Source organism: Schistocerca cancellata, chromosome 10 (genome assembly GCF_023864275.1).
Source record: "Schistocerca cancellata isolate TAMUIC-IGC-003103 chromosome 10, iqSchCanc2.1, whole genome shotgun sequence".
In the NCBI taxonomy this organism is placed as follows: Eukaryota; Metazoa; Arthropoda; class Insecta; order Orthoptera; family Acrididae; genus Schistocerca; species Schistocerca cancellata.
Window position 1 is genome coordinate 114,013,473 of NC_064635.1, and position 19,885 is coordinate 114,033,357.

The 19,885-nt window shown below is 42.5% G+C and overlaps 1 protein-coding gene across 4 annotated transcripts in view; it reads left to right on the plus strand.

Moving 5' to 3' along the window:
* Positions 1-19,885, plus strand: part of LOC126106467 (ankyrin repeat and protein kinase domain-containing protein 1-like) — a 206,086-nt gene that overhangs the window by 175,760 nt on the left and 10,441 nt on the right. For all 4 annotated transcript variants that reach the window (XM_049912752.1, XM_049912751.1, XM_049912753.1 and 1 more), the window contains exon 10: positions 9,982-10,047. In XM_049912752.1, coding sequence (XP_049768709.1) covers positions 9,982-10,047 — 66 coding nt within the window. The remainder of the gene's footprint in view (positions 1-9,981; positions 10,048-19,885) is intronic.

Sequence of the window (19,885 nt, forward strand, 5' to 3'; positions counted from 1 at the left end):
TGTCAGTTTTGTTTTGTTAAGAGTGACTTGTTGAGTTCTGTCTGCAAGGAAGTCTTGAATCCAGTCTCAAGTTTGGTACAATACTTGGCAAGCTCTTATTTTTTTCCACTAAACAGTAGTGAGGGATGGAGTCAGATGCCTACCAGAATCCAAGGAACACGGTACCAACCTGAACGCCATTGTCTACATCGCTATAGATCTTGTGGAGGACCAGAGTGAGCTGAGTTTTGTAAGATCTCTGTTTGTGGAATCTGTGTTGATTTATATGGAGCAGATTTTTATTCTCCAAAAACGTCATAATTCTTGAGCATACAACATGTTCCATAATTCTACAGATAGACAACAACAATATAGGCCTATAATTATGTGCATCTGTCCTACAATCCTTCTTGAAAGTGGGGATTGCCTGCACTTTTTCCAGTCTCTAGATATCCTTTGTTGCTCCAGCAATCAACAATAAACTGCTGCTAGAAGGGGAGCATGTTCTTTCTTGTAATCTTTGTTGAATCTTATAGGTACCTCACCTGATGCCTTTTCATTACTGACCGATTGTAGTTTTTGTCTGTTCAATGGTTGGTTATCTCAGTATCACCATTTCGATGTTTGTATGATGATTGAAAGGAGGAACTGTATTATAATCCTGTGCTGTGAAACAATTTTGGAAGACCAAATTCACTATTTTGGCCTTCTTTCTGTATGAAATACAGGGTGTTTATAAATGAATATCAAGATTTTAACGCTTTATAATATTTATTACATTAAACTTACAATTATAAATGATATGTCGAATGAAAGAGCAACTCAAGCTGTTTTACCAAAAACCTTATATATGTTCAATGTGAGCACCATTTGTCACACGGCACACATCAAGTCTATAGCTGAGTTCTTCCCAAATGTTGATAAGTGTGTCTTCAGTGATTCTAGCAACAGCTGCTTCAATCCGGTTTCTTAATTCAGGGAGGTCTGCTGGTGACGGAGCCACATACACATGATCCTTGATGAAGCCCTAAAGGAAAAAATCACGTGGCATTAGGTCGGGTGAACGTGGAGGCCATGCAGAGCAAGCCCTGCAGCCCCTTGCAGCCTATCCAGTACTAGAGTACAGTGAAGTTCAACCAGTCGCATACTGCACTATGCCAGTGAGATGGCACACCATCTTGCTGGAAAATGAAGTTCTCTGTCTCATCTTCTCACAACTGAGGGAAGAGCCATTGCTCTAGTGTATCAAGGTAAGAAGTGCCAGTTACAGTAGGTTCACCAAAAACGAAAGACACATAAACCTTCTGCTGGGATACGGTACAAAAAAAAGTCACTTTAGAGGAATCCCATTGCATTTTTACCACCTCATGAGGATTTTCTGAGTCCCAGGTGCGCACATTGTGAGTGTTAACATGTCCGCTAAGGTGTAAGGTCGATTCATCACTGAAGACAAACATGATCCAGAAAATCTTCATCATCATGAAACAACATTTCGTTTGCAAAGTTGGTACATAATCCATGGTCTGCTGGCTTTAGAGCCTGTAATAACTGTAAATGGTAAGGACATAGTTTTACATGTTTTCTTAAATCTTTCCAAACAGTCGACATGGGAACTTGTAATTCACAACTAGCCTTCTGGGCTGATTTCTCTGGGCTATGAGTGAATGACTCTCTCACTTGCTCAACAGCCTCTTCACTGACTCTTGGTTGTCCTGTGCTCTTCCCTTTACAAAGGCAGCCAGTGTCTTCAAATTGATGATACCATCTACGAATGTTATTGTCACCTGGAGGATCACAACCAAACTTCAGCTGGAACACATGTTGGACAGTAACCACAGATTCGGTCTTTGCAAACCGCAAAACACAAAACACTTTCTGTTGACTAGTCGCCATCTTCGCTACTGCCGCTGTCTAGCGGATTGCAGCAGAAACATTGGGTGCTGGGCATGCACACTGGTGTTTGAGTTGCTCTTTCATTTGAAATATCTTTTATAACTGTAAGTTTAATGTAATAAATATTATAAAGTGTTAAAACCCCGATATTCACTTATAAACACCTTGTACAGCACGTGGCACTGAAAGCATGTTTTTTGTGAGTGCCAGTGTGTAGGCAGAACAGAACTGAACTCTTGGATAGAGTATGCTGTGGTTTATACAAACATTTAGTATTCTAGAATATATAAAAATTACAATCATAAGAAATACTGAGAACTTTCCAGGTATGGTAAGTGCTAAATAACAAATAATTGGTGGTGGTCAGTTTTGAATTGGGGACCCGCAGCACACCAGCCAGCAACAATAACTACTAAGTCACAATGCATGCAACACAGCTTGTGACATTACCATTTCTTGGAGAAACAGCTTCAGGACTGGAATTAATTTATGGCCTGACTGAGGAATATCAGAAAGTGTTAGCCATTCTGTGACAATCTTGGATACTTTCAGAGTGGGGAAAAGACAGACCTTGTATTTATTGGTAAAACACCATGTTAGCACTAGGGATCATCCACAAATTATCCAGAATTTTTGTAGGGTGTCACTAGCTCAGTGGTGAATAATCTGGGAGCATGTGGATAAAGTGCTGCAGGATGATGTAATTGAAGCTTCAGAGAGACCTTGGTCCTCTCCTGTGGTCCTTGTGAAGGAGGAGGATGACACAGAGCATTACTATATCAACTACTGATGACTGAACAAAATCATGAAAACAGATGTCTACCCTTTGCCTGCATATATGACACCCTAGGCTCCTGGAGAGGAACAAAGTATTTCTCAACTGAGATGAACTACTCTAAAACCAAAAAAGAGCGCCTTACCAGTTGTTTCAGCCACCTAAAAGTTCTGGCCATATTTATTTGAAAATCCATTCACCTTTGTGACTGATCACCATTCTCTGTGTTAGCTGAATTGCCTGAAGGATCAGTTGAGTTGAGCGGTGAGATGGGCACAGAAGCTTCAGGCTTATGTTGTTTCACGAGGAACCCCTTGAGTGAGAGGTTACAAACAGCCACTGATGGCCCCACATATTGTGTACCATGCAACCACAATATTGGCTGCTAAAGGCAACAGGGGGCAGGACTGGAGGTATCCATAGGTGAGCACAGCACGAGGCTACAGAGCATAGTTGAACTCATCAATCGACAATTAACTCACAATAGTGTTATAGTGCTAGTGGTTTTGATACAAAGCAGAGCAATGGCAAGGATAAACAAAGCAAATATTGCATTATATGTACAGCAACAGTTTCCGAAGTTTAAATTTTGTCGGAAAGGAACCCAAGAAATTTTGCAGAGTGAAAAAGAAGTGGCAAATGAAATACGAGGCCTGTCTAAAAAGTATCCAACCTTTGACCAGAAAAAATGTTTCGAATACCTGATGGGGTTGGGTCCCTAATTCCCTTCAAAGAAGGCCCCTTGTGCTTGCACACACTTAGCCCACCGATCCTTCCACTGCCAGAAACTCCTCTGTAAGTCTCCTTTTGGAATGGTGTTCACCTCCATCATTGTGTTCCGCATTATCTCTTCTCTACTCTCAAAATGGGATTCTTTCAGTGACGTCTTCAATTTTGGAAACAACCAGAAGTCTCAAGGAGCCATGTCTGGAGAGTAGGGAGGTTGGCAAATGGCTGTAATTCCATGTATGGCCAAGAAGTCTTGGATCAAGTGGAATGAATGTCCGGGGGTGTTGCCGTGATGCAGTTGCCAGTTTTTTGCCATCCACATTTTGCACAAAACTGTATCACAGAGTCACTGGAGAACATCTTATCACTGTTTGTCCTTCTGGTGCATATTCATGATGCACAATTCCACGGACATCAAAGAAGACAGTCAGCATCACCTTGATTTTGCTTCACGCCTGCCACACTTTCTTTGGCCTTGGAGACTTGGGATGCTTCCATTACGACGACTGTCTTTTTGTTTCTGGGTCATACCTGTACACCCATGACTCATCTCCAGTTATCACGGTGCTCAGAAACCCAGGATCAGTGTTGGTGGTGTCCAAAAGGTCCTGTGCAACGTCAAAATGGAGGTCTTTTTGTTCCGGCAACAACAACTTGGGCACGAATTTCGCAGCCACTGGGTGCATGTTCAAATCATCATGCAAAATTGCATGTGCAGAATCCTTACTCACTCCAACCTCTTGGGCAATCTTTCACACAGTCAAACGATGATCTGCCATCATCAATTTTTGCACCCTCTCAACAACAGCTGCACTCTGAGCAGTTTGGGGCGTGCCAGAACTCTGATATCTCTCCGTTGATGTGCGGCCATTTTTGAATCGGTTGAACCACTTCTTAATTTGTATTACACCCATCGCATCTTCTCCAAACCCCTGCTGAATTTTGTGAACCATTTCATTTTGAGAATCACCAAACTTTTGACAAAATTTGATGCAGTATCTTTGCTCAACAAGTTCACTCATTTTGAGAGAATTGGTAATCCAACGAACACGTTGTGTAGCACCTCACTCAGCGACTGACAGGCAGCGACTGCCATGCTGGAAGGCTGGGACGAAATTCACACAAGTGCATAAAGGTCTCTTCCTTTACTGTGTACAGTGGTGCCACACTATCATCTCTATTCTATGTGGGAAAAACAAAGGTCAGATACTTTTTAGACAGACCTCATATTAGCATTCCTGCAAGACGAGTTAGTGGAATGTGTGGTGTCATATACATTTGACTGTGTGGAAAATTTGCATGAGGGGTACAATGGCAATGACATGTGCATAACAAGTGAAAGTTATATTGTAACAGGTGCCAAGCCATGCATTTCATCATCCTTGTTAGACAGGGAACCATGAATAGCACATCCAGTGAAATGCAGTAAAGGACAATCATAATCCAAAGAGTGAGTTCTAAACATAATTACATACATGGAACATAATTTGCAACATAGTAAAAAACCAAGTATGAACAGGTTTTGAATTAGTCTACAGCAATATGGCTGTGTATTGCATAAGAAAAACTACAGATATTGAAGGGAGGACAAGGCACACTTGTTACAAAAACTGGTGTTTGCACTTCTCAAGGATACTTGGTACAATTTACATGATGTGCATGACAGTGATATACTGTGTTGTCAAACTGCATGTGACATAGGTTACAATGATTTCAAGGGAAGCAGTGAATGGTTGCGTAATTTCAAACAGTTCTACAGAACTGGAAGACTTAAGATAACAACATTTTAAATAGAGTGTCAACTTTACAATGTACAGCAAGCTGTGGAACTGGCCTGAGAATTTGTAGATGAAATAAACAAACTTTTGAAGGGGAAATGCATATGAAAGGAACCCTAGAAATTAGAAGTACCAAGAGAACTGCATTAAGATCAACTAACATCAATGCCTTAATGCGTTTGTATGCAGTTATGTGGACTGTTAATATGAGTGACAGATTTGCTGGAAAGTTATGTATTGTGCTGTGAGAAATTGGAGAGACTCTGCTCCCTATGATTCTGTCTCATGTACATGGTCTTGCAAGGACATTAGGGAATATGTACCTCATAGCATGCAAGATCGGGAAAATGGGCATAAGAGAAATGAAAATTATACTCCTTTATAGCAACATATCCCTCCTGAAAAGTTCATACCACCACTGGACAAATTCAGCATCTTGATGTCTATTTTTTCCATGCCTATGCAAGATATTATTACTCTACCTGCATCTACAACTTAAAGGATAGCCAATTTCATGATAAGCTCAACAACAGACTGTTTTGCATTTGATTGCATGCCATCACATTCCATTAGTTCTCATCGCCCTGTTACACCAGTATGATTCTATATGTGCTCTTTAAGAAATGATACATAGCTCAATGTCGTGCACAGTTTGTAATTTCCAAGGAGTTCATGTCGATCTTGATGGTGCAAACATCATTGACCATTGTGGTGTGCCATTTTTTATTTTTCATTAATGATGCAAGTTAATCATTTGTTTGAAACATTTCTTGAATGTCAACAATGTCCATTTTGTGAAGTTTAATACATACATCCCATGGAAGGTAGATCTCTCCACTTCCCAGACACTCATTTTCTGTTGCCCTCTTGATGCACGTGGTGAGTCATTAGCGGCTAATATTTTTCCTGTCATAATTGTCAACACAACACTTGCAAATAAACTTTACTAAAGATTAACTTTGCAGTAGATGCAAATGCAAGGAAGATGACTGAATTTCAAGAAATCGTTTGGCAGAACACAGCAGTGTGGGCAAAATCTCAGTTTTCACTGTATTAAATGATGTTGTCCTACAGAAGTTTGCTTACCACGCAAGAAGGTGCAGTGGTTAGCACACTGGACTTGCATTTGGGAGGATGATGGTTCAAACCTACATCTGGCCACCATGATTTAGGTTTCTGATGTTTTCCCTAAATCATTTCAAGCAAATGCTGGGCTGATTCCTTTGAAAGGGCATGGACGACTTCCTTCCCCATCCTTCCCTAATTCAATGGGACCGATGGCCTTGCTGTTTGGTCCCCTCCCCAAAAGCAAGCAACCAACCAGCTCAACAGACTGAAAGATCTGGCATTGTTGAAAATCAAACAAGCTCTAAAGAAAGAGAAACAAACCAAACAAGGATTCTGATTAATAAATTGAACATTGTATAAGAGGAAATGCTTGCATGTCATCATCTTCATCATCATCATTCCGGATCATCTTCATCATCATCATTTGTGGCCACCTGTCCTATAATATTTCCATGACACTCCAGCTCTGATCATCTGGTATTCATGAAGACTCTAGAAAAAATCAGACACACATATCAATGGCCAGATTCTTACCAATCTGTTAGGTAGTATGTGAATCACTTAAGGAATGCCAGCAATGGAAACATGTATTACAATTATCTCTTGGGCATCTGGTACCAGTTCCATCTGCAGCAATGCCATTCCATGAAATTGGAATCAATCTCTTGAGAAGGCTCCTGAAGTCAACAAATGGAAATCAATGGACAATAGTCGACAGTGACTACCTAATGCACTACTCTATCACCAAAGCTACACTGACTGTCAAAGCTCTGGAAATTGCAAGGTAGCTTGTAAAAGACATGTTCTTGAAGCATGGAGCATTGCAAATGATGATCTCTGATCATGGAAAAGTGTTCCAGTCAAGGCTAGTATCAAAGGTAATGTCACATAGTGATATCACCCACAGGATGTAACTGTGTACCACTCACTGAAGAATGGCCTCAGAGAAAGCTTTAATTCTTTGAGTCACAGTATTGCTCTTGGAGTACCCAACACTGATGTCTCACAACTTGCATGCAGAACCAGCATTTGTGCATTCCTGAGCCACTGATGTCTAAGGTGACTGGGACATGTCAGGCGCATGGATTTCAGAGAGACCTGACCGAGGCCAGTATTATTCCAAGCGACTGTGAAAGTACTGCCAATGACTATGTTAGGTGGCGACTAGCTGTGCAAAATGAGGTCAGGCTTGCAGAGGATGAATCCACACAAGAACAGATCAGGAAGAGGACAAGATGGAAAGGTAGTGTGGCTTCTGTTCAAAGTCCCTCTCGTTTCATGTGCTGTAACTGCAGTAGGGACTGCTACTCTCGAGTGGGACTTTTCAACCACAGCAGACGTAGAAGACTCTGAATCAGGTATACTACATCATCATTCTTCGAAGATGGACAGATGCCGAGTAGGGATGCAAAAATAACAAACCCTTCAGATACAACAAGTACTGAAAAAGAAATAATTGCTGGTGGGAGGTAGAGGGGGGGGGGGGGTGGGAGTGGTTTGAACTGATGACCTACAGCGCACTTGTCCACACTGCAAACTGCTACGCCACTTTGTGTGCAGTAGAACTTGTGGCAGTATATCCAAACAGTATTTAAGTTATACTGAAAATGAACATCACACATGTCTGTTCTCTTAAAATTGCATGACACACTTGTTGTTGTTGTTGTTGTGGTCTTCAGTTGTGAGACTGGTTTGATGCAGCTCTCCATGCCACTCTATCCTGTGCAAGCTTCTTCATCTCCCAGTACGTACTGCAGCCTACATCCTTCTGAATATGCTTAGTGTATTCATCTCTTGGTCTCCCTCTACGATTTTTACCCTCCACGCTGCCCTCCAATACTAAATTGGTGATCTCTTGATGCCTCAGAACATGTCCTACCAACCGATCCCTTCTTCTAGTCAAGTTGTGCCACAAGCTCCTCTTCTCCCCAATCCTATTCAGTACCTCCTCATTAGTTATGTGATCTACCCATCTAATCTTTAGCATCCTTCTGTAGCACCACATTTCAAAAGCTTCTATTCTCTTCTTGTCCAAACTATTTATCGCCCATGTTTCACTTCCATACATGGCTACACTCCATACAAATACTTTCAGAAACGTCTTCCTGACACTTAAATCTATACTCGATGCTAGCAAATTTCTCTTCTTCAGAAACGCTTTCCTTGCCATTGCCAGTCTACATTTTATATCCTCTCTACTTCGACCATCATCAGTTATTTTGCTCCCCAAATAGCAAAACTCCTTTACTACTTTAAGTGTCTCATTTCCTAATCTCTCAGCATCACCCGACTTAGTTCGACTACATTCCATTATCCTCGTTTTGCTTTTGTTGATGTTCATCTTATATCCTCCTTTCAAGACACTGTCCATTCCGTTCGACTGCTCTTCCAAGTCCTTTGCTGTCTCTGACAGAATTACAATGTCATCAGTGAACCTCAATGCTTTTATTTCTTCTCCATGGATTTTAATACCTACTCTGAATTTTTCTTGTATAAAAGACATTTTCTTGTAAAGTAAACACACCAAGATATTGAGAGTTTTTGTTTTATTACTCTCCACAGGTCAGCATCAGCTTGCAACAAGATGCAGAGTAATAAAATGAAAACTGTTGCCAGCTTAGCATGATTAGCTTACAAGAAAGTGATGCAGGTCTCTGATTTCCAGAAAAAACATTTGAAACGAAGCCCCACTGCAGATTATTGTTAATGAAGGTACGAGTATACGAAATAGGTTCCCAGGTATGTGAGTGGCTTAAAGACTTCTTAAGTAATAGCACCCAGTACATTCTCCTTGACGGTGAGTGTTCATCAGAGAGAAAGGTATCATTAGGAGTGCTACAGGGAAGTTTGAAAGGACCGTTGTTTTCTTCGTGTACATAAATGATCTGACAGCTAGTGTGGGCAGCAATCTGCAGTTGTTTGCTGATGACACTGTGATATATGGACAGGTGTCATCATTGAGAGACAGTAGGTGGATACAAGATGACTCAAAGGTGTTAGTTGGTGTCATGAATGGCAGCCAGCTCTAAATGTAGACAAACATAAGTTAATGCAGATGAGTAGGAAAAAGATCCCATTAATGTTCAAATACCATTTTAGTAATGGCCTGCTTGACGCAGTCATGTCATTTAAATATCTGACCTTAATGCTGCAACACAATATTAAATGAGATGAGCATGTGAGGATTGTGGCAGGAAAAGTGAAAGGTCAGCTTTGGTTTATCGGGAAAATTTAGGAAAAAAGTGGTTCATTTGTAAAAGAGACTGCATCCTTCAGTACTGCTCAAGTGTTTGGAATCCACACTCAGTCCTATTAAAAGAAGACATTGCAGCAATTAAGTAGCAGGTCACTAAATGTTCAAGCAACATACAAGTATTACAGGGATGCTCCAGGAACTCAAATAGAAATCCCTGGAGGGAAGGCGATATTCTTTCCGAGAAACATTATAGAGAAAATTTAGAGAACTGGCATCTGAAGCTGACTGCAGAACTATTCTATTACCATCAACATACATTTTGCTTAAGGGCCGTGAAGATAAGATATGAGAAATTAGGGCTCATATGGAGGAATGTAACAGTCAGGAAAGAAAGGTAATGACTAGTAGTGCTTCAGTATACCCTCCACCATGTGCTGTATGGTGGGTTGTGGAGTATGTATGTTGATGTAAATGTAGACTGTCAGTTGTCATCTTGTTCCTGCCAGCAATGTAATGAGACTATCTACAGTCAGATTTAACACTGATGTCATTTTTCTTCACAGGTACCCCCTATCCTTCCTGCCAGCAGCCTGGTATTATGCATTGCGTCTTCACCCAGGTGAAAACTGGTGAGTATACTTGCTCATGTATTTCCAGCTGCTAGCTGTAATGTATCACACATATTTGTTGATTTTCAAAACTGAATTTGCAATTTGCAGGAGGGAGTGGGAGGAGGGAAGGAAACAAAGAAAATGTTCTTATTTTGCTATGGAGAGCCTTGTGGGCCTTCATTCTTACAGAACTCGAAATTGTGTTAGTCTCTGTTTACAAGAAAAGATATAACACTATACATTAGAATTCTAACAGTGTTCTTGTAGGATGGTGAATAAGAAGAAAGATCATTAACTTTATTTCAGTGGAAACACTAAACTTTCCAACCACACAAAAGTGCAAAATAACATTTTCATCCATGCCACATTGGTTGATCAGTACTCACTGTAATGAAACACTAATAGGCTTTAAATTATTTGGTACAGATTTTACACTGATACACAAAGAAGCCATAGGAAGATGATATGCACATGTAGAAAATATTGTCAGCTTTTATGGAATTGAGGAGCTGGTAAAATTTGTGGGGATTTTGACCAGCAGGAAGTTTATTAAACTAATTTTTACATGTATAGCTATAGCATGTAATGGAGGTTACTGTTTTTTCCACAGCTGCTTGTTACATTTTTGTCATTCCTCGATCAGTCAATTTTTTAAATGTGATGGTGGTATTTTTCCATAGTTCCCTTTGAACAATTTGAGCAACTGGTCTCACATGTGGGAAGAACCTGTTTGAAGTCTCCATTCAGGATTGTTCCCTGTATGGGAATGTGGCCAATTCCTTTCCCTAGCCCTCTTCATTGGCATTATCTCGAATGACCTGCTTCTTAAAAACTAATTTTCCTCCCCTTGTAAATATCCATCCGATTAACTCTTGTTTTTTCTGTATCCCTGTAATACTTGTATGTTGCTTGAAAATTTAGTGACCTGCTACTTAATTGCTGCAATTCATACATTGTAAATATGCATTTCTTTTCTGATGTAGTCTTTTATGTTTTACCATTCTTAAACATACAAGCATAATGCAGGTGGTGGCAGCATTGGTGTAAATGCCACAGTGAAGAATGTGACCAGACAGAGTCTTGCCATTTTTATTTATTTATGTATTCAGTGAGGAAGCAATGTTCAAATTTGCAAGGACTGGCCTAGCAAGTCAAGGATTACATCGAGTGTCAACACACCACCTGCTTCAAAAACATTGTCTTTTTTTGTGAGACTTCAGGTCATGTCTTTAGGTAGAAGGTTCATTATTGCCATCCTCTGGGTAAGTCACTTGAATAGCACTTGAATAGCACTGTCAAGCAATACCACTAATAATAGTAGAAGCACTGCAGTGCTGCATACCATTGATACTATATTCGGCCTCTTTTGGGGACAGGATCATAGTATCAATACCTCCTGTGAAATGCGAGCCTTTGAATCTCACAAACAACAATCACATCATGTCTTCCTGTATCAGCGTCACCTTGTCAAGGAGTATACAGTCAGCCTCAAAAAGCCACATCATGTTCCAGTAAATAACACCAATCCCCATTTCCCAGCATCTGCAATTGATGCCAGTGGCAGATCTGTATGAAATTTTGTTATTCACTGCACCATTTCTTTTTTTACTGCACTATGTTTCCACGGAACAGTTACTTGTGTTTGTACATTGTTGTATTCAGCATATTTATGTCTTTTAACTAATCAAGTCAAAATCTTTTTATGTGAGCTGTCCTTTGTATTTGCATTTCCTAGATGCTGTCTAGCTTGTCTTGGAGTTTCAGTAAATTCCGTAAAAGATTGCTGTGCACTCTGAAACCAAGTTCATTAGTTTCATGAGACTACAGCAGTTGGGGATATGATTGCTGTGTCAAAGCATTACCTTCAGTGAGGTCAACCAGTTCTGTAGAGGGATATAGGTTTTTTTCTTTGACATGACTGTGTGGAACGTGAACAATATTTGGAAAAGGATAGATTGCTATTGAATATAGCTATTTTTATATACGAGAGTTGGAACTTAAATAGTGGCAACTATTTATTCACAACCGATACAAAAGAGTTACATGTTTGCACCTGTTACTGTCCTTCAGAGTAGTCACCAGCATTGTGTAGAACCCATTACCAGTGATGTGGAAGGTTAGTAGAGCCTGCTCTGTTGGTGGTGTGAATGGAGTGGCCTACAGCCTGTCAAATCTCTGGAACAGTTCTGAAGCAAAGGCCATGAAGTGCTTCCTTCATCTTCGGAATCAAATAAAGGTCACAATGACTTAAGTGCAGGGAGTAAGGTGGATGGTACAGTAATTCCAAGTCCCATTGACCGCTGTATGCGCCTGTACATTGTCATGCATAATGGTGGGTGGGTTGTGCAGAAAGTGTCGCTGCTTCTTTTGCAAAACTGATCGCAGGTGATGCTCCAAAAATGAACAGTAATACTGTTCATTGACAGTCTGCCATGGAGGGACATAATGCATTAGGATAACACCATCACAGTCATACACGAGAATCACCATAACCTTAGACTGCTTCATTCGCACCATCAACAGAACAGGCTCTGCTAATGGTATAGTATGCCTTCCACATCACTGGCAATGGGTCCTACACAACACTGGTGACTACTTTGAAGGACAGTAACAGGTGCAAACATGTAATTCTTTTGTATTGGTTGTGAATAAATACTTGCCACTATTTAAGTTTCAACCCTCTTATATTAATTCCTAATTTTAGTGTTATTGCAAACTGATATTTACAGTGTGTGGCTCTCTGTTCTTTTCCTAATATTATTGATATTCCAAAGTGGGGTTTCCATTGTGAGAAATGTGAATATTAAAAGAGATGGAGTTGGTATTAACATGGAGAGCTGTTGTGGATAGCTGTTGTGGATACGTTTCTGTCTGCATCTGCCAATGAAAAATATGTGCCACAAGTTCGCTGTAGTATGTGAACTGATGGTGCAGACATAGTAATGCTATTTTTGTTGTGACTCGCCGGTCTCTCAAAGTGTCGCCGTGCAGTTACGCGTGTCCTCTACATGCGGCGCTGTCTGCCAGCTATGCAGCTTCAGTGCCACCTAAGCGGCCAGTCAGCCAGCCAGCCAGCGGCCACTAGATTTGGACTCAGTTATGATTTGACTGTTAAAGTGACACATGTCTTACTCTGTTTATTTGATCTGTGACTTTCATGTATTGCATCGTCCTTGAAATACACTCCTGGAAATGGAAAAAAGAACACATGGACACCGGTGTGTCAGACCCACCATACTTGCTCCGGACACTGCGAGAGGGCTGTACAAGCAATGATCACACGCACGGCACAGCGGACACACCAGGAACCGCGGTGTTGGCCGTCGAATGGCGCTAGCTGCGCAGCATTTGTGCACCGCCGCCGTCAGTGTCAGCCAGTTTGCCGTGGCATACGGAGCTCCATCGCAGTCTTTAACACTGGTAGCATGCCGCGACAGCGTGGACGTGAACCGTATGTGCAGTTGACGGACTTTGAGCGAGGGCGTATAGTGGGCATGCGGGAGGCCGGGTGGACGTACCGCCGAATTGCTCAACACGTGGGGCGTGAGGTCTCCACAGTACATCGATGTTGTCGCCAGTGGTCGGCGGAAGGTGCACGTGCCCGTCGACCTGGGACCGGACCGCAGCGACGCACGGATGCACGCCAAGACCGTAGGATCCTACGCAGTGCCATAGGGGACCGCACCGCCACTTCCCAGCAAATTAGGGACACTGTTGCTCCTGGGGTATCGGCGAGGACCATTCGCAACCGTCTCCATGAAGCTGGGCTACGGTCCCGCACACCGTTAGGCCGTCTTCCACTCACGCCCCAACATCGTGCAGCCCGCCTCCAGTGGTGTCGCGACAGGCGTGAATGGAGGGACGAATGGAGACGTGTCGTCTTCAGCGATGAGAGTCGCTTCTGCCTTGGTGCCAATGATGGTCGTATGCGTGTTTGGCGCCGTGCAGGTGAGCGCCACAATCAGGACTGCATACGACCGAGGCACACAGGGCCAACACCCGGCATCATGGTGTGGCGAGCGATCTCCTACACTGGCCGTACACCACTGGTGATCGTCGAGGGGACACTGAATAGTGCACGGTACATCCAAACCGTCATCGAACCCATCGTTCTACCATTCCTAGACTGGCAAGGGAACTTGCTGTTCCAACAGGAAAATGCACGTCCGCATGTATCCCGTGCCACCCAACGTGCTCTAGAAGGTGTAAGTCAACTACCCTGGCCAGCAAGATCTCCGGATCTGTCCCCCATTGAGCATGTTTGGGACTGGATGAAGCGTCGTCTCACGCGGTCTGCACGTCCAGCACGAACGCTGGTCCAACTGAGGCGCCAGGTGGAAATGGCATGGCAAGCCGTTCCACAGGACTACATCCAGCATCTCTACGATCGTCTCCATGGGAGAATAGCAGCCTGCATTGCTGCGAAAGGTGGATATACACTGTACTAGTGCCGACATTGTGCGTGCTCTGTAGCCTGTGTCTATGTGCCTGTGGTTCTGTCAGTGTGATCATGTGATGTATCTGACCCCAGGAATGTGTCAATAAAGTTTCCCCTTCCTGGGACAATGAATTCACGGTGTTCTTATTTCAATTTCCAGGAGTGTATATTTGTTCAATTTGAAGTTTTAACAATTGGTGATGAGGTGGTGAATTTTTCTTTTTCATCATTGACCCGTGTGTTTCCATGGCTACTGGTAGTGAATTTTTCTTTTTCATCGTTGACCCGCATGTTTCCATGGCTACTTTAGAGCAACTATTGCAAGGTCTCATAGAACAGCAAACGCTTCTCACAAATGCGATTCGTGATTTCATCGCGGCATCGAATGCGGGGCATCTCTCGTCATTGTCTCTATCTCCTTTTCCTCCTTACGACAGGATGGTGGAAGACTGATCTGATTACAAAAAACGCCTTCGACAGCACTTCTTGGCATTTCATGTCGCGGATGACCAAACATGTAAGTCTCTGTTCCTTTCATGGATTTCACCTCGAATGTATTGGTTGTTGTCGCAATTGGCTCCTTTGAAAGATCCTGCGTCTTTGTCCTTGCTGAAATGTGCTCACATCTGTCTGTATATTTTCAAAAGCATACGCATGTGGTAGCCTCTCGTGTTGCCTTTTATCATTGTCAAAAACAACTGAATCAATCCTATCGCACTTGGGCTGCTGAACTTCACGGCCTCAGTAGAAAGTGTCAATTTATTACTGAAGTTCACAAAGAATCCTACGCCGATTACATGGTACGGGATGCTATTATTCGGTCGGTGCCCAACAAAGAAGTTATGCAATGTGCCCTTCAGTTGGCAAATCTGACTCTAGATGAAGTCCTACCCATCGCTCAGTCTTTTGAAATTTCTCATGCCGCTGGAGCGCAAATAGAGGCATGGGGTGACATCGGGGAAATACAACCTCTGTGCGCTGTTGATGAAGCATGTGGCACGTCTCCACCGGCCAACGTGGCCGCAGTATGCTCCCAAGTGCAGCCTCAGCCTAACCGTAAACACACCTCTACAAAACTGCAGCAAAATCCACGGCAACTTCCTTCATGTCCACGGTGTTTTACGAAACATTCACGAGAAGATTGTCCACAACGTTGGGCCGTGTGTTACAAATGCAAAAAAAGGGTCATGTGTCATCCGTTTGCAAATCCGACTGCATACATGATGTTCATGCACATGACGCTGATTCTGATTCTGTGTTCTGTGTTGTCTGTCAATTGTACTTCTTCCCTTTCAGGGAAGTTATTCCTCACTGTCCAAATACTTGGTCGAGATGTTCGCATGCAGGTGGATACTGGTTCTGCTGCCACTATCATCAGTTCTCAGCCTAATGTTAAGCCAAATGGTGACATTCGTCTCTGTGGTGATTTCAAAGCCACTGTAAATGCTCAATGCCTTATCGACACTTAACCTATGCCCCGACCTGAAGAATCGTTCACTAAACTTGCTGGAGGCTCTAGCTCACATTTTCTCTTTGGAAGGCCTTCCATCTACTCTTGTTACTGACAATGGTCCGCAATTTGCCTCTTCCGATTTTGCAGATTTTTGTGCCCGTCACGGCATCAGGCATGTCATGGCCCCTCCATTCCATCCACAGTCAAACGGTGAGGCTGAACGACTGGTCCGCACATTTAAGGCTCAGATGAGGAAACTCCTGACTTCTTCTGCTGCTGATGATGTGCTTCTACAATTTCTGGCTTCTTACCGTTTCACCCCCATGGGCGACCACAGCCCGGCTGAGCTCTTACATGGCCGACAGCCCCGCACACTACTTCATGTTTTGTGGCCTTCCACCTCACGGCCGCGGGTGCCTTCGCTTGGCCGGTTTATTGCCGGCGACCTTGTATGGGTACGGGGATATGGAAGGCGGCCAAAATGGAGTCCTGGCTGCATCTTACAACACTGTGGCTGACGCCTGTATGAAATCCAGATGGACATGGGTGTTGCAGTGTGTCATTCGGGCCAGCTTCAGCCTCGTGTGCCGGCAGTGGTTAGTGGGTCACGTTGTCCATAAACAGCCCTTTTCAATCCATACCAGGCATGTTTGATAGAGTTCATGTCTGGAGCACATGCTGGCCACTCTATTCGAGTGATGTCATTATCCTGAAGGAAGTCATTCACAAGATGTGCACGATGAGGGTGTGAATTGTCGTCCATGAAGACGAATGCCTCGCCAATATGCTGCCGATATGGTTGCACTGTTGGTCGGAGGATGGCATTGATGTATTGTACAGCCATTACGGTGCCTTCCATGACTCGCCGATCTTCCAAAGTGCAGCTGCCCAGTTACGCGCGTCCTCTACATGTGGCGCTGTCTGCCAGCCATGCAGTGGCAGTGCCACCTAAGCGGCCAGCCAGCCAGCGGCTGCTAGACTCGTACTCAGTGATGATTTGACTGTTAAAGTGACACACGTCTTACTCTGTCTACTTGATCTGTGACTTTCATGTATTGCGTCGTCCTTGAAATATATTTGTTCAACTTGAAGTTTTAACAATTTTGAGTGGTGTTAATAATTATAAACTGTCTTTTCCTCAGAGAAAACAGCTCTCTGCATATGGTAAAATCCTCCCAGGAACTGTGGACCTCAGCTGGTGGTGTGGTGTGACTTGTGTCCTTCAACAATACAGATAGTCATACTGCAGGTGCAACTACAGTGGAGGGGTACCTGTGTAGGGGTCAAACAACAGTTTGGTTCCTGAATAGGGGCAGCAGCCTTTTCACTAGTTACCAGGGCAACAGGCTGGATGATTGACTTATGTGGCCTTACAACATTAGCCAGTGTGGCCTTGCTATACTGGCACTGCTAACAGCTAAAAGCAAGTGAAAATTGCAGCTGTTATTTTTTCCCAAAGGGCATGTAGCTCTCCTGTATGTCTTTATGTCAGTGGCATTCTCTTTACTAAAATATTCCAGAGATAAATTATTCCCCTATTCATATCTCTGGACAGGGCTACTCAGGAGAGTGTAGTCAGGCATTCCACAAGTCAGTGCATGGAGTGTTGGATCCCTTAATTGGGTAGGTAGGTTTCACAATTTTAAAAGGAAAATGAATAATTGTCTGTTACTTATAGCAGGAATCAGTGAAGAGCAGTGGCAGAAAGATTAGTACTGGTTGGGTGAGTGTAGGGTTATCAACACAAAATCAAATAGGGATAAAGCAGAGGTGGGCCTAATAATGACTAAGAAAATGGGAAAGTGGGTAACTTTCTATGAACAGCATAATGAATGCATTATCTAAACCAAGACAGTCAGGAATCCAACTCTCACAACAGTAATACAAGTTTACGTACCAACTAGCTCCACAGATGATGAAAAGATTGAAAGAATGTATGATGAGATGAAGGAAATTATTCAGTTAAGGGAGGTGAAAATTTAATTGAGAAGGGAGACTGGAATGTGGTGGCAGGAAAAGGAACAGAAGGGAAAATAGTGGGTAAATATGGACTAGGGGAAAGGAAAGAAACTGGAAGCCACCTGGTAGAATTTGCACAAAGCATAATTTAATCATTACTAAAACTTTGTTTAAGAATCGTGAAAGAATATTGTATCTGTAGAAGAGACATGGGGAGATGGGAAGGTTTAAGAGTGAATATATAATGGTAAGACAGAGATTTCAAAACCAGATTTTAAACTGTATGCCATTTTTGGGGACAGATGTGGACTAAGGACATAATTTATCAGTTATGACCAGCATATTGAAACTGGAGAAATTGTGAAAATGTGGGAAATGAAAGAGATGGGGCCTGAATAAATTGAAGAAACCAGAGGTTGTTGAGGGTTTCAGAGGGAGCATTAGGCAATGTTGGACTGAAACAGGGGAGAAGAATACAATGGATGATGAATGGGTAGGTTTGAAAGATTAAATCAGGAAGGCAGTGGAAGATCACATAGGTAAAAAGCGAGGCATAGTTGAAATTTGTGTATGACACAGAAGGTACTGAATTTAATTTACAAAAGGAGTAAATATATAAATGCAGGAAATGAATCAGGAGAAAGAGAATACAGGAATTTCAAAAATGAGATTGACAGATAATGCAAAGTGACAAAGAAAGAATGGCTATAAGACAAACACAGGGCTCTAAAAGTATATTTGTATGGAAAGTAGCCTTGTATGGAATTGAAACATGGATGATAAGCAGTTCAGACAATAACAGAATAGAAGCTCTTGAAATATGGTGATGTAGAAGAATGTTGTCAATTAGATGAGTAGATCGATTGACAAGTGAGGGGCAACTGAACTGAGATGGGGAAAAAGAAATTTATGGCTCATCGTGGTCAAAAGAAGACATCTGTTCATAGGACACATCTGAAGGCATAAAAAATTGTCAATTTGATATTGGTAGGAAGTGTGTGTCAGAGGTTGGGGGTGGGGGGAGGAGGGGGGGGGGGAGATTGTATAGGGAGAACAAGGCTTGAATATATTAAGCAGGTTCATCTAGATGTAAGTTGCAGTAGTCATTTGGAGATGAAGAGGCCTGCACAAGATAAACCAACATGGAGAGTTGCTTCAAACCAGTCTTCAGACTGATAACCACAACAACAGCAACAGCAGTATAATTTTAGATTGACAGTTAATAGCACTTCACTATCATGAAATTATGTCTCCATAATGAGATAATCACTTCTCAAGCACAGTAGCAATATAGCTGCTCATAAAATGCTTGATGCAAGTCCTGTAGGTAAAGTTGTATGTGATAATCGGAAATGACTGTACGCATTAGTTCCTTCCCTGGGCAGTAACAGCAGCACTAAGAGTGACTACTACGATGAGGGATGCTATAGTGTATTGCAATAAATTGAGCTTCTGCTTTGCATTGGAGGTTGTATGCTTGATAGTTTTTGCTGAGAGATCCGTTCACATTTTACTCTGCATGACCCTCTCAGATTTTCAGATGATTATTTGTAAACACACACATCAAAAAAGTTATTAATCACCTTGGTTCCAAGAGTTCTGGAACCTGTACAGAAAATTGGAAAAGAGATCAACATAAACATCATTTCCGCTTTTTTTATTGCTCATGAAAACCACATATTGCATGTTGTACCACCATACAGTGAGACTTTCAGAGGTGGTGGTTCAGATTGCTGTACACACCGGTACCTCTAATACCCAGTAGCACATCCTCTTGCATTGATGCATGCCTGTATTCATAGTGGCATACTATCCACAAGTTCATCAAGGCACTGTTGGTCCAGATTGTCCCACTCCTCAATGGCGATTTGGCATAGATCCCTCAGAGTGGTTAGTGGGTCATGTTGTCCATAAACAGCCCTTTTCAATGCATACCAGGCATGTTTGATAGAGTTCATGTCTGGAGCACATGCTGGCCACTCTATTCGAGTGATGTCATTATCCTG